This window comes from Neodiprion virginianus, chromosome 3 (assembly GCF_021901495.1).
Source record: "Neodiprion virginianus isolate iyNeoVirg1 chromosome 3, iyNeoVirg1.1, whole genome shotgun sequence".
NCBI lineage: Eukaryota > Metazoa > Arthropoda > Insecta > Hymenoptera > Diprionidae > Neodiprion > Neodiprion virginianus.
The window spans coordinates 42,437,670-42,452,943 of NC_060879.1; the positions used below are offsets into that span (position 1 = coordinate 42,437,670).

The window sequence follows — 15,274 nt, forward strand, 5'->3', positions numbered from 1 at the left end:
CAGGTCCTGAACCGCATAAGTGTAATATTGTCTGCATAGTCAATCTAGCTATAGACTATAGATTAAACACGATTTGAAGTCGATTTGAATCAGCTCGAACGAAACGAATGAAACATATTTCGAGCTAGACCGCATGGCTAATCGACAGTTCTATAATTTTAATAAGTTCTATAATCTTCAGCGTAAGTTCATCTATATCAGAATCTGCAGCTATATTACACATTCCTGCGGAATGTTCACATAAAATTCAGGTTTTCTCTACTCATGCGCAATATTATAATTCTATATCCCCCCCCCCCCCCCCCCTCCTCCTCCACTTGCAGATTCGTAACTCTCGAAAATTTCCTAATTATACAAGGAGGTATTATGAAATTTGACGGCGTAATGTGATACATAACTATGAAAAAAAAAAAAAAATGGAATCTGGGATACAAAGTAGAATGGCCGAAATATCGACTTTTCAAAGAACCGAAAGTTATATAATTCCTAGCATAGTCGAATACATACATGTATGCAGAACGTAAGACGTAAGAAATAGTTATACATGTACAATATATGTATATGTTGGAGAAGGGTATTTAAATGGTACCTAAGTGTACGTATAAATCCAAATATTATTATTATTATTATCATAGTCTGTGCAAGGTGCTCTACGTCTTCACTGCCTGTATATAGATATATCTCAAATATTCATTCTCCTCTCCCTCAAATAATACAGTTCGATATTAAATGTGTAATGCAGGATAATATGGTTATCCAGATGCCCATCTATATTACACTGCGCGTGTAATGATCTCGCCTCTAGTAAATTTACATTATATCAAGTGTCCAACGTCATTCATCACATCTATTACGCTAAAAGTTTAATCTATTTTTATACACGCGTTACAAGTTTTACTTATTTACTACACCTGCAAGCATGGTAATTGTTGTAAGCACAAATTTTCTCCCAAACTGAGGTAAAAAGTGCGACGGGTCTCTTATTGTTAGTTAAGTTGAGTACCCACTACAAGAAATTGATATATATATATATATATATATATCATATTACACCTATATGTATATATATACGTAAACTATTGAACATTCGCAATTGAAACTTCAGGTTTCCCGAGATTCTTAATTAAGCCATAATCGTAGGAAGTTTTCTGGGCAGACAATGTGAGGTTTTTTTATATATATAAGGTGATTTCCTTCAAGATGCATGTATGTTATTATAAAAATTCCAATCTCAACTTACATTCCAACAATATTCCGTTCAAAATCTTGCGTACTACCTGTCAAGCATGCGTATTTTAGAGTTCTATGTTCAAAAATGTACCTAACTGATGTGGTTCTGATTGTGAGTCGACTGATTGTAATTCGGCACCATCTGATTATGAGACGCCTCACATCCTTTATACAGGGATAAATATTGACTGCGATGTAACACTGTATATTACACCTAATTCAGAAAATTCACACATCTGTCGTTCGATCAAACTTTCCTCAATCCTTCAATACGGCGGTTAGAGAATTATTTAGAATCTCATACAATAATGTATAGGTATATCATCTTATATTGAACAGCACCTGCATATCTACAATTGACAATCAAAATAATTCCTTAATTAAAGTCTATACACACTATGCATAGAATACGTATAAAAGAAGTCTGTAACAAACTCTAGTTGTTAACGTCAAAATAAAAGCGATATTCTGTGTCATGTAATATACACACTGTGCGATTCCCTACTTCAATAGCGATTACTATCGGGTCATGTGCCCTATATTCGCCCTTTGCATTCATCTCCCTAAAGTATACATTTAAACTTTTAAACAGCTCGATAAAGTTGCAAAGATTTTCGGAAATTTCTTTCATACCTCATGGCGCTGGTAGAGAATTACAGAAAACTGTTGCACCCCCAGACTCTTCAACTTGAAGGCGCCACTCAGGCTGAATTTTTACGGGCAGCAAATAGTCGAGGCGCGCTAGATATTCACCTCAGACTACGCGGATGCTGCATGGATTTCCATGTAACTTTTTGCAATCTCTTTGAAATCGAATAAGAATCAAAGCCTAGACTAAAAATGCTGCCGCAGTATTTTGGTGCCGAGCTTTTCACCAAAGGGAATGACAATAAATTAGAGAAGCGCTACTAAGAGTCCCTGCAAAACGGACTCTAGCGCTACCTGGCGCGCAGTGGTTGCGAATTACCTATTTTCTTGGCATTTCACGGCAGCAAAATACTGCGGCAGCATTTTGCTGTCCGTGAAAATCTGGCCTCACCAAGTTACATACCTAACATACATTAGGCTGAAACTTAGGTTTGTTTTTGGGTAAGGGAAGCTGAAGGATCGTAGAGAAGTTGCTGCATTTTGCTACACCAACTGGATTTCACATTGAAATCGCACAAGACGAGTCGAAAAGTGTAGGCATTGAATAATCGTATTCAAACAAGAATAAAATACCCAAACGTGACCGACTGAACCTATTGACGTAATCACTTACCATCAAACACTGCCAAATTGCTACAATTACGGATGAGCATTTTGCCTACCTTACCAACCGAACTGGCACGAAAAATTGCACGATATAGCAGTTATACAATGATTGTTACTCAATGACGCGGCATAGTGAGAGCACTAGAGCTCTGTAGAGCTCTGTGGCGTCTGTGGTGGCAAGTGGTGGCAACTCGTGGTTCTTCGCAGAGTTGACAAAGTAGTTCGTGATTGTTACAGTATCAGACATGGCGCTCGCTGAAGTTTGCGGAGTAAATTCTTACTTGGATTTTAATTTACCCAGAAATAATGACAATTTTCAAGGGGAAATTGAAGCCTACAGCAAGAATTTCAGCAACAACTTGAATTTGGCTATGCCTCCGTTCGCAAACGTACGTATTATCTTTAATATTTGTCGAGTTTGACAGTTCCTTGTAAAGTGCATCATCATCACCGTTACCCTGTTCATGAATCGGCTGTTCAGTTCCAAATACTGAGTACAGCATATTGAGCTGCCAAAAATTTGTGACATCTGCTGTTGCGTTTCTTTAATTCCCAAAACTTACACACTTCATAACTACTTATTCGGCACATAATTCGTACCATCCATCGATGATTGGCTAACCCTAACCTCTATCTAACCCATTTAAACATTAAACTAATCACCCAATAGCCGGCTGAAAATTTGTCTCGATTCTCGACCGATGAAAATGGAAGAAAATTGAAAATAAATTTCGATCATGGCACAACGACCCTTGGATTTCGTTACAAAGGTGGCGTCGTTCTTGCTGTGGATTCGCGTGCTACTGGTGGCCAATTTATTGGTAAGTTCAGCAGCCGTAATTTTATTTTGTGGCCACGTCTTGTACCAGATACTCTAACAACATTTTTATGAATTGGACAATTACATTCTGATGTAAACTTAAATAAGGGGCGCAACCACTAGCGCATGAGTACGAGATAATAAAGACTATGACGATACACCATTTTGTCATTGCGATCCTAAATTGAAATAATTTTATACCTTGACATCCTTATTACAGCACAGGAGGAAATTTCAATCATTTTATATTCATTGCAGGGTCTCAGAGCATGAAGAAGATCGTTGAGATCAATGACTATCTTTTGGGAACACTAGCTGGTGGTGCTGCTGACTGCGTCTACTGGGATCGTGTCTTGGCAAAGCAATGCCGAATGTATGAGCTTAGAAACAGAGAACGAATCTCTGTTGCTGCTGCAAGCAAACTGATGTCCAACATGGTTTACAATTATAAAGGAATGGGCCTTTCTATGGGTATGTTGCGTTGGTTCATGAATTCATGAAGATGAATTGTCCTACGGACATCATAGTTTAAGATGAGATTTAGGTACTTGAATTAGTTAGAACATTGCACAATGTACAATTCGAATATAAATAATGTAATTTCAATCTCGGATAATACGAAAAACATTCACAATTCAAGCCATCGTTATATTCCCTCTGCTTGAATCCAGAAAAGTAACTGTCGAATTTATAACTCGGAATGCATAAAATTGCAACAAACTTTTATGTTTTTAAGTTTATGTATTGTGACGGGCATTTCCAACGGGTCCCAAATAAATGTCTCACGGCTTGGACTGGATCGGGATCCCGGACGATTACCCGACCAGCTCAAGAAATGCCATGTTACAGCATATTCAAAACAGAGCGATGCATGATTATTTCATACATAGGCACACGACATTATTCCGTTTCATCCGAGGTTCTTCGTATTATCCGAGGATACACCTCGGTTAATGTGGTGTGCTGGGGTGAAATGGGTGTCTCAGATAATCGGAATCTCGGTTAATCGAAAATCAGCTAAGCGAGATTCTAGTGTGTTATGATAGAGAAAATAAGTTTTTATTAATAAAATTGCCAATATTATTGTCACTAACAGGAATGATGATCGCCGGCTGGGATAAAAGAGGGCCTGGCTTATACTATGTTGATTCAGAAGGAACTCGAACAGCCGGTCAAGTGTTTAGTGTTGGTTCTGGCTCTGTATACGCCTTTGGCGTTTTGGATTCCGGTTACCACTGGGACTTGACAGATGAAGAAGCCTATGAATTAGGGAGAAGGTCCATTTACCATGCCACTCACAGGGATGCGTACTCTGGGGGTATAATACGAGGTAAGAGTGGCAGTTGTAATCGAATTCCCCAATTTGTTGTGAATTCCGATAATAATTACAATACAACTTTTGGATTAACCATGATTTTATTTATCACTCGATTGTAAATATATGTTAATTTCAGTTTATCACATGAAATCTACTGGATGGGTTCACATTTCCGACGAGGACTGCAAGGATCTTCATTACAAGTATCAGGAAGACAAAGAGAAGCTGAGAAATGTACGACAGTAATAAAATTTTCATTCAAGTGTATCCTCAAGAATATATTGTATTGCAAACAATCGTCATTTTGTGATTAATTAAAAGTTTTTTCGTATTGCATAAATTATACCTATATCTCAGATCTCTAACATAAAGTATATTCCATTGTAAATATACAGGTTCATTGATTTGTTGCTGAACGTGAGACCCCGATCAGAGAGAGTCGCTGATAAAACAGCTACGGGAGTCGCTTTCTCGTTCGGCAACAAATGAATGACGCTGTATGAACATTTATGTTATGCTTGCACTGTGATTCATATTGCAGTACTCCTCATTCCGATAATCAAAGTGCATATTTCATGAACAAATGATACGGACAATCGAAATAGATGAGTTGAGTCGTTATCGCAATTTGAATGATCAGCAACAGTCAAAGTACATGTGATTATAAATTTAACATATTATTGACACGATACAATGTATCTGTGTTATTGCTGTGTTGACTGTTAAGTTTGGAAAAAAAAATTTACTCGTCTTTCTTTCCACTGAAAAAAAAAAAAAAATTAAAAGACGCAGATTGGCTGATTCGCACATAGTACCGCGAATCGCGTTGATATTGTGAGTGCCCTTGCGTCCGGCCGATCACGACTCGTCCTTTTCCATCGAATACGCGACTTTGCATAAGAACAGAGATCGTCTAACCGCGCTTTTTCCAGAAATATGTATCTCCATAGCTTTTTCGCCGTCTAGCCAAGAGTCGCTTTCGCGTCTCTCGTGCGGTCGTTCGGGTCCACTGAAATATAATTATTACAATTCATTGGTTTTGTCGCAGTGGGACGACATCGTAAATATCAATGAAGTGAAATTTTTATTTTTTTTTATTTTGTAATAAAGTAAAAAATTTCCCGCAGAGCTCTCATTCCTCCTACTATCTGATAACTACACAGGGTTGAAGTCTTGATGCATGAAGGGACACAGACGTGTTTCGGAAGGTCCACGTGGCGTAAATGCGTGATACCCACAACCACATTTACGGGATAACCGACGGCTGACGCGATTGGATGCCAGCGCAACACGCTTCTTTGTCATAAACCCAGCAGCGCCTTCTGCTGCACACCAATTTCAATTGCTGCGTAGTGCTGCATAGACTGCAATCAACTGCGACGGCTGGACATACATAAGTATACTGCATACCAAGCGCCATCGCGAACATATTGCAGCGTTTGAATACTACATAAAAATCTGTATCAACATATGCGACATTAACGATCGCCTACATACTTGCGTTACTCTACTTTGTACTGCTTTGTACCACCGTGCCGTCAATTATGTCTGCCGCCGAAGAATGCTGCGAACTGAAAGGTGGACATCCCCCGGCAGGTAATTATCAAACGCATTTTCACACAATAACTTCACGAAAATCCGCCAAGCCCTGTTTACGGATAATCGAATCGCTTATTCATCCTTGTCATACATATGTGACAGGGCGCTCTATGTTGACGTTAACACTTTCGTAGCGTACTTTCAGAAATCTATACTTGTATGTATGTATGCCCGCGTGCCTTTTGTTACTCCGTGCATGTCAGTGTGAACTGACGTAGCTCTATTTTCCAATTCGTTTCTATACCATCGAAAATATCTTCTAATAGACGTCTTTCATTTATTTACAGTCAAAGCTGGTGGTATGAGAATAACCCAACATAAAACTCCCAGGGAGGACCGAGAAGCTAAGCCGAGCAAAGAATCTGAGGAGGCCAAACTCTCTACTAGGTAATTATCATACGGAACTACTCCAAATCTGTGGAAATTCATTCAAACCCTTTCACTGGCAATGATGCAAATGTTTGTGTCCTCTGCAAAAATTGTCAATTATCTGTGTACTTATAGGAGTGTTTCAAGTATATGAAGAAAATAAGTGGCCGATTTACTAGGCATCTTTAGCACTAGTTATAGTGAGTTTTTTTCTCAGAACCGTGGAGTATTGCTACAAGAAGGTCGCACGTTACGGTTTTACGCTTCATATTTTTTTAAATATTTTTTCTTGTGTTTTGAACATTATGAGGTATAAACAACCTTCCGAAAGATTGGTCCATTTTTGTTTCCTACTTTAGACCTACCGTTCGTAGCACCTTACTCAAAATTTGATCCGTCAGTGAAGTGGTATATGATATTTTCTTCTTCCTTTACTCCGTATCCATTTATTGTAAATCTCAAATTTTTTATTCTAAGATTTTATTACACTGTTGGCAACCTTTCCTTTTCGTTTTTCAGTCCACCAAAAACAATGATGATTAGTGGAGCTCCTGCAAGAGGAAATGCTGATTTTCCACCTGAAGCAGTGCAAAATTTCCACGGGAAGCCAGCTCCAACTCATGATGCTCGTGCAGCTCACGCTCGTCCTAACATAATTCAGCAGCCAAGAAAGTAAAAATATTACTGAGTATAGCATCTTCATACTGATAACTGACGTAGCTGGACTAATGAAAAGCGAAAGAACGAGAGGGAAAAAAATGTGTGAAATTATTGTAATATCGCTATTTTAAAATTGAATGAGAAAACGGCAGAAACAATTGAAATATCTTAATAATTTTTAATGATGTGAAGACGAAACGAAAGATATAAAACAAGTCATAATTTTTGAGAGATATATTTTTTTGAGTGACAAAACTCCTGAATACATAAGATATTCTTCGTTGAAACAACTCAATATTCTGCTTTCATATTTCAAATCCGTACTATTAAAAGAAAATATATATATACAAGGCTTTCGAAAATACGTAAAATGATGTGAGACCTTCTTCCAGACAGATGATAATTTTTAGTGGTGTTTGTGTTCAGTTTACTACTGAAGGCTTTGAGAGTTTATAATGGTGTTAGCTAAAAATTGGACAAGACATTTATTTTTTACGAAAAGGACATGTATGTCTGGCCTACGTGCTTAGATTATATGTATGTATGTATGTTGTATCAGAACCTTGGAGCATTCATGTTCTTCAATTGCACGCTATTGTGTTTCTATTAGGTGTAACATATACTTGATTTACCTCTCAATATATAACGATACTTATGATTCACTCATGTGCTTCAATAATGCAAGTTTGGTTTTACAAGTGTGGATTATTTCTTTTCTTATTTTGGGACCAATACCGAACAGAAAGTCATTATTACGAGTTTATTCCAGCCTTTCGTTGTTTTATCTACTATGCGTTTGATGCGTTTATTATTACTATTGTTTTTTAATAGGTATATGTATTTCCTTACATGGTTCTCATTTCTGGTTATGGATTTACTTGGGCTAATTATTTGCACGTTCGGTTTTATCGAAACACCTGTTTTTATTTTCATTTTAAATACACTGGTATCTAATTATATAAAAATAATTAGAGGTGATGTTAAATACTATGGTGATGATAAACAGATGAGCAATACGAATGTGTATTGATTGTGTGAAAAATGACAAATCATACAAAATATCTTGTAATTTATTTGTAATGATTCTGTCTTAAGAGATGAATAAAATAATTTTCCATACAATTAACTATTTTTCAAATGGACAAGTTAATCATCATTTTAGATAATATAAAATTCTTCTGTTACGGTCTCAGTTGGTAGTACTGAATGGCACTGAGCATCATCGTCATAGCAACCGTTATGTATCTCATAAATACAGTCCACATTGATGTGTCAACGGTTGAATAAAAAATACCTTCCACTCAAATCCCCTTGCTCATGTATAAAAATGTAATTGAAACTTTAGCTTTTATCGTTTATATTTGAAAATTTTTTGTCAAGATATTTGGTGATCTTTCTTATTCAATCTGCCCACCATACGACTCAACAATTGTCAAACATGTCTGGTAAAAGCAGTATGGAAAAGGTATCTGAAATCGACACACATGTCACTAAGCAGTATGACATTATTCGAAGGCTCGGCAAAGGGGTGAGTTCCAAACTTTATATTGTTTCATCATCTTTATAATTGCCCATTTCCACAAATTCCATTCGATTATAGCGATTCAATTTTCTGTGATTCGTCTGGTTCGTTCCATGGTAATGTAACGCTTGAAATTTCAGGCTTACGGAATCGTCTGGAAAGCAGTAGATAAACGGTCCAAAGAGACTGTAGCAGTGAAAAAGATTTTTGATGCATTCCGGAATCAAACAGATGCTCAACGTACCTTTCGTGAAATTATGTTCTTGTTGTCATTTGCTAACCATGAAAATATTATCCAACTCATAGGACTGCACAAGGCAAACAACAACAAGGACATTTACCTTGTCTTCGAATACATGGGTGAGATTTGTTTATCATCGTCAACTCGTATTAGATTCAATTATCAAGTTAATCAAAGAAATTGTTGTGTCACGTGTATCGCTTTATTATTCGCAGAAACTGATTTACACAATGTGATAAAACGGGGCAATATTTTGCAAGACATTCACAAGGTGTTCATAATGTACCAACTTTTCAAGGCAATTAAATACATCCACTCGGGAAACGTGATACACAGAGATCTGAAGGTAATTTGTGCCTGCAGTTTATAGTACTCCAGGCAATCCTTAATTGTCTTGTCAACAATCTATCACTCTTACTTTCCAGCCATCTAACATTCTCCTTAATGCGCAATGTCATTGCAAAATTGCTGACTTTGGGCTGGCTCGATCTGTTACTCAGATATGCGAAGGTGATAGGGAATCGGGAAGCGATCCGACACTCACGGATTATGTCGCCACTCGCTGGTACAGAGCGCCAGAGATCCTTATTGCATCGAAGCGGTAAGAATTTGAATCAGTTATAGCTATGAGATTGTCTTTGGCAGATGTGTATGTATTTAAACTGATTCTATATCGCTAGTACGCTTCAGGTATACAAAAGGCATAGACATGTGGTCTTTGGGATGCATTTTAGGTGAAATGCTACTAGAAAAACCTCTTTTTCCTGGTTCATCTACGATAAATCAGGTAGAAAGGATAATGGGGACTTTGCCACATCCTACAGAAGAAGGTAATAGACATTCGGATGTCGTCGTTATTCAATGTTTCCGTGGTTAAACGGTGGATGAAATTATATTTAGAGAAAAAAAAGTAACTCCTGATGAATATTTATTTTGTTTTTTATTCAGATTTAAACTCCGTTAGCGCAGGATATGGTACAAATTTATTAGAGAAGACGCCCGCGGGTCCACGTCGCTCCATTAGAGACCTTCTGCCAAATGTTTCTGAGAGTGCAATAAATTTAATAAATAAATTGATTGTCTTCAATCCCAATCGCAGATTAACAGCAATTGAGGCATTAGAACATCCGTATGTTGCTGAGTAAGTTTGTGCGTAATTTGTTAAGAACAAAGTGTCAAGACTAGTTTTCAAGATCTTATTTCAAATATTTGCAGTTTCCATACTAAAGGCAATGAGCCAGAAAGGGGATCGAACGTTGTACCTTTGCTCAGAGATGATGTACAGTTATCGGTAGATGATTATAGAAACAAACTTTATGCTATGATGGACGAAAAGCACAAAAAACACAACAACATGTAAGTCTGACGTTTGTTATTCTGTCTTAACGGCAACTGGCAATGCCTGATCAGTTGAAATGTACATATGTACCATTCAACTTTCTTTCAGGTCGAAATCTAGGATCAGGAGGCTGTCAGAACACATTCGGAAGGAGACTAGCAGCGGTGTTGGTCAAGGAGATGGAACCGCGAAAAAAGGTCTTCATTTATCGTATGAGGATCTACGCAAGGACAAAACTCGAGCCGAGGCCTACAAACAGCTACAAAGTGAAAACCGTGGTATGAATGAAACTGGTGACATTTGATTTATCATTTAAATTACTGCGAGTAACTGAAAAATACTTTTACCATTCACAAGTCCAACCTGCTGCAACTAAAAAGCTAAATGGTCCAACGTATATAAATGGAAATGGTCGGAATGGAAAACCACAATTAGTTAATGTGGATGTAATGGCGGGTGACAGAGCTTCGCAGCAAAATGGTATGTAATACTTGAGAGTGATAGGAGATCGTTCAGTTGCAATAGAAAAATTCAAGTTTTATCGTTTATACACAAATGTAAATGACAAAAATCCCACGTAGCACAAGCTGTATTGCACATAATTTCAGGAAGAAATACAACGGCACAATATGCGTACAATCTAATGAATGGTCCATTCAAAAACCTTCCTCCAGGCCAAGCAAAGAGCTGCTTATACCTGAGTCAACAACATAATTTGTCTAAATCTCAACGTTCAATACAATCAGACCAAGTAACTCTCGTAAGTCACCATCTTAATCTTTCCATTTCTTACTGTTTTTTATCTTCATTCTTATAGGAAGATTATATCCTAATTTCACCACTTGCAGATAGAGTACTGAATCTAAGGTATAGTACGAAAATGTCGTCTTATAAAGATGTACCTATTGTGATGAAAACAATTAATTATTAATTTAACCCTTCAGTATTCTATCTGCTTACTCAATTAATTACGATACTGAAAAAGGCAACTTAAGCTTTAAAAAACATTGTACATCGGAGATAGACGCTTCTTTTCATTTTTTCAGCTCTTGTTTGAATAGTGAAGTTATAATACTATTATTACAGGTGACTTGTCGTATGGGATTCATTTAGGTATTGTAATTTTTTTTTTATACAGATCACCGTGCCTGCATGCACGCTGTACAATAAAGCTTGCACCAAATACATTTTTGCAACAATATCATATCATTATGCATTACAAATAGCTTATTACTAGATAAGCAAGTCATCAAGTAATGAAACCTAAAGTCAAACATGGTTACGATATTTTTATACGAGAATTATATTGTTCGGATAGATGGCGTGATAATTATTATAACTAGGTACAATAAAAATGTCATAATAACAATCGCATTTTCATATCCTGAAGCTATGCCAATAGTTGATGAAATTTTTCTTATATTTTCATAGTTTTAATTACTATCTTATTTAATAGAAAAAGAAATCATTGCAAGTCACAACTGTGAACCTCTGTAAATAACTCTCCATGAATTCATTCAATGCATTTTGAATTTTCTTATTTTAATACATTATAATTCATTTATTTGGAGTAAAATTAGGCACATCTGATCAAAAATATTATAGTTTTTAGCGAAAATAAGAATGCTTCTTAAATGTTGGCAATGCATTACATTTATTGATAACGCTGAATCACTTATTGTTTCTGAAAGAGATTGTGTGGTATTTTTCAGTATGGCCCGAGCGGTCGGCTTGGTCTGCAATCGAATCAACAAAAGCTACGACGTAGTACAAAACCACAGCTAGTACACAGAATACCACCAGCAAACAATAATAATCTGCAAACAAAAGTGAATCTACCGAAGCGCATGAATCAAGATAGTCCAATGAATGCCAAATACCTCACAAAAATGCCAAATAATCTCACAAAACACTTTGCAACTTCGCACCATTCTACATCCCAGAATCAAACAATTCAAAATTATTTTAATCAAACTATGCCTGTGCATTTGCAGAGGGAGCGAATTCCCACTGGCCAAATTAAAAACACTACTTATACCAATCGTCCAACTGCAGAATGCATAAGTAATATCAGCAACTACATCCATAATACAAATTCAGTCTCTGGGTCGTTAGATAATCATAATAGAGTAAGAAGCGCAGTGTTGCGTGCTCAAACGGCCAAGAATAATTTGAGGCATAGTGCTACTCAGAAACCAATAGCAACAATTAGAAATTTCAGATCTCTAAATACCTACAATCAAAGTCATGGGACTATCACAGCCTCTGCATATAAAGATTTGAGGAATGGTAATATCCGGTGGTAATTCACAATCAGGAGGATTTTGGAAAGAAGGTTTTTAACATTTATACTAAATTATCTTTCATATCACGTTTTCGTGATACTTTTTTTTTCTCTTCAAAAATGTACCAAACATTGAAACTGGTAAAAAACGTGGAACATGGGTTTTGAAAATACAACAGTAATCAGTATAACCGCAAAAAACTTGAAAAGTAGCGATTTTCGATTGAAAAAAACTCAAGTACAACTAAATCTTGAAAAGTCTAAGTATTGTCGAACTACTGGAGTGACATAATTCTAATGAATTGTATCTCATTTTGTTCCTGGAATAATCCCGAACGAGTCGCGTGAGTTGAATTTTCTCTTCAGTTTTCGGCTGGAAAAAAAAGTACGTAATGAAATACATATCTGTTATACCAGTAACCCTATTGTAAGGCAAGACCCATGTACAGAATTAGTTTACCTATAAAATGAACCATGTATAGTTTTCTAAAATTATGTAATACAGTTTAGGTATTTTATAATTTGTACTACGTGTTATTCTAACAAAGCTGTCGCTTATGCATACATACATTTGGTACATTTTTGAATCAATCTTGACAGCATTCAATTACAGAAATTAACTGTGCCTCGAGATAGCTCGAGGTGCCATTATTACTAAATTTTTTATAGAAACTTAAAATTTTGATAGAAGAATAGATGCTCATATACAGTTAGTGATACTGAAAAGATTTTCTAATCAAATTATATCTTTCCGAGTCCCATTTCAATTAAATTTCGGCTCACAGAAATACTTGAGTAACCTGGACTAAACTCTTAAGAGTGTTAACATGGTATGCAAAAAGTTTACACGAATAGAATTTTTCTCCACTTCTTATGCGGAGTTTTAATTAGAATTTCTACGGATATCATAATTTCATAAACAATTTCGGTTCTGGTCCACGTCAGAGATTTGATTTTGTACAGATTTTTCTCAGTACCGACGTTTTTAAATAACGAATCACCCTTCATAACAATATAACTGATTACATTATGTCATTTGTCTCGCAACCCTCTTATTATTTGATACTTGACACAATTAGCTAATACATTATAAAAAATAGGGTACCTTGTATGCAGAGCATTATTTAAAATCAAGCTCAGAGTCCTCAATTCTTTCACTCCAAGTTCACCAATCCTTCTCATGTGCCATTTACATTTCATATGTGTGTCATGATTCACTTCTTCAGCAAGTGATACAAGTAACGCACAAGCTGATCGTGCCATTGTGCACAAACTAACAAATGTAAAATACGGTTAATGGAATACGCGCAAAGTGTGACTAACAAGAACAGGAAATAAAAATTCGTAATCATTTTCAAAATTCTTACACCGTCTTGCTAAAATTGAGTCCCACTTTCCAGATGAGTCTAGTATGACCACTGTTTCTAAAGTTTGTTATAAATTCAGCCTCAATTTTTGTATCATCCTGCTCTTTAAAACGATGGCTTGTTAAAAAAATGTTGAGTTCAGATTCCATGGTAAATCACGACCGAATCGTGACAGAAACGATCTGGTTTTTGTAAGCAGCATTTTGTAGAAAAGGCTTAAATCATATCCAACACTGGAGAGAGGAAATTGAATTGTAAATGTTTTTTGCAAAAAGCGCTACAGTTTTAATATGAGATCTCAGAATCATAGTTCAAGCCTGCAACATTATTGTAGCACTTTTTGTAAATCAGACCTTTACGTCAGTTTATTTCACGAGGAATACGACTACATACTTTGGACTGCACAGTGTTGTTTCTGTATCCCTTGTATAGCAGAATTATAAAACTATTGTACAAATTACAAATGCATATTTAATATTATGTATATGCCATAATATTTGAATAATGCCTCTGCATCTGTGTGATATAAGGTGTAATTCATGTAGGTATTGTATGATAATGCAGGAGGATTTTAATATAATGAATGAAAGTAAGCATCACATTACATCTCTGTAATTATTTGGGTAGTTGTTCACTTACGTTATTTACACATGTTATACATTTCACAAATATGATACATCAATATACATAGGCAAATATCTCTTATTTTAAATTGCAGAAATTTTCTACTCTGGGTGTAGGACTGATGTTAATTTTTAGATTGTAAAACAGAATGCAGCAGAGGTACATACATGCATTTATACTTATGTGAAAACATTTTATCTATAAAATGTTGAAATATTTTTGAATTCAACGCAGTCTTTTCTTCTTATCTCGATACCACCCACCATAGTTAGCCTGCGGAACACAGGAAGGCTGTCCTTGTAGGGGCCAAAGGGAGTGAAGCTTGTTTTCCCTGCATTCGCCGTCACGGAGTTACTTGATAACTATACAAGGGTTTGCCATTTTCTACGTGTTGCTTTACGCCCTCCCATGATTAGCTAGTGTATACAATGGTCGTGTAGCCGCGTAGGAGGTGGTTCTCTCGTTGGAGTTAACAAGTGTCAGGTCTTACAGGTGAAGGATATCGAACATCAGGGAGCCAAGGATGATGCCTTGCGGTACCCCAAATTTAGCAAATGTACAATTTTTTGAACAATTACGAATGTATTGAATAAATGAAATACACCTTCAATCACCGTTAAAACTACAGCAATAAATTTTTTTTTTTT

The 15,274-nt window shown here is 36.2% G+C and overlaps 3 protein-coding genes and 1 long non-coding RNA gene across 5 annotated transcripts; 3 read left to right on the forward strand and 1 right to left on the reverse strand.

The window, feature by feature from the left end:
- Positions 1–2,669: 2,669 nt before the first annotated feature.
- On the forward strand, positions 2,670–4,962 carry LOC124301237 (proteasome subunit beta type-5). Its single transcript, XM_046756052.1, has 5 exons — positions 2,670–2,873; positions 3,155–3,305; positions 3,563–3,775; positions 4,401–4,634; positions 4,759–4,962. The coding sequence occupies exons 1-5, from the start codon at positions 2,730–2,732 to the stop codon at positions 4,866–4,868; spliced, it is 852 nt and encodes a 283-aa protein (XP_046612008.1). The 5' UTR covers positions 2,670–2,729; the 3' UTR covers positions 4,869–4,962.
- LOC124301242 (uncharacterized) lies at positions 4,702–5,879 on the reverse strand. Its single transcript, XR_006907433.1, has 2 exons — positions 5,782–5,879; positions 4,702–5,631 (listed from the first exon to the last, which is right to left on the reverse strand). It is a non-coding gene; the product is annotated as an uncharacterized LOC124301242 (long non-coding RNA).
- Positions 5,880–5,988: 109 nt separating this feature from the next.
- On the forward strand, positions 5,989–8,376 carry LOC124301240 (death-associated protein 1). The gene is made up of 3 exons (XM_046756057.1): positions 5,989–6,218; positions 6,509–6,608; positions 7,110–8,376. The coding sequence occupies exons 1-3, from the start codon at positions 6,167–6,169 to the stop codon at positions 7,264–7,266; spliced, it is 309 nt and encodes a 102-aa protein (XP_046612013.1). The 5' UTR covers positions 5,989–6,166; the 3' UTR covers positions 7,267–8,376.
- Positions 8,377–8,648: 272 nt separating this feature from the next.
- LOC124301236 (extracellular signal-regulated kinase 2-like) lies at positions 8,649–15,211 on the forward strand. 2 transcript variants are annotated; one of them, XM_046756051.1, is made up of 12 exons: positions 8,649–8,778; positions 8,913–9,132; positions 9,229–9,359; positions 9,439–9,614; positions 9,704–9,843; positions 9,962–10,154; positions 10,229–10,369; positions 10,461–10,630; positions 10,710–10,832; positions 10,961–11,112; positions 11,439–11,465; positions 12,065–12,242. In XM_046756051.1, exons 1-11 carry the CDS (start codon positions 8,689–8,691, stop codon positions 11,463–11,465), a joined length of 1,563 nt encoding a protein of 520 aa, XP_046612007.1. In that variant the 5' UTR covers positions 8,649–8,688; the 3' UTR covers positions 12,065–12,242. The 2 variants fall into 2 exon arrangements, with proteins under 2 accessions (XP_046612007.1, XP_046612006.1); XM_046756050.1 differs by lacking the exon at positions 11,439–11,465 and having other exon boundaries at positions 12,065–15,211.
- The last annotated feature ends 63 nt before the right edge of the window (positions 15,212–15,274 follow it).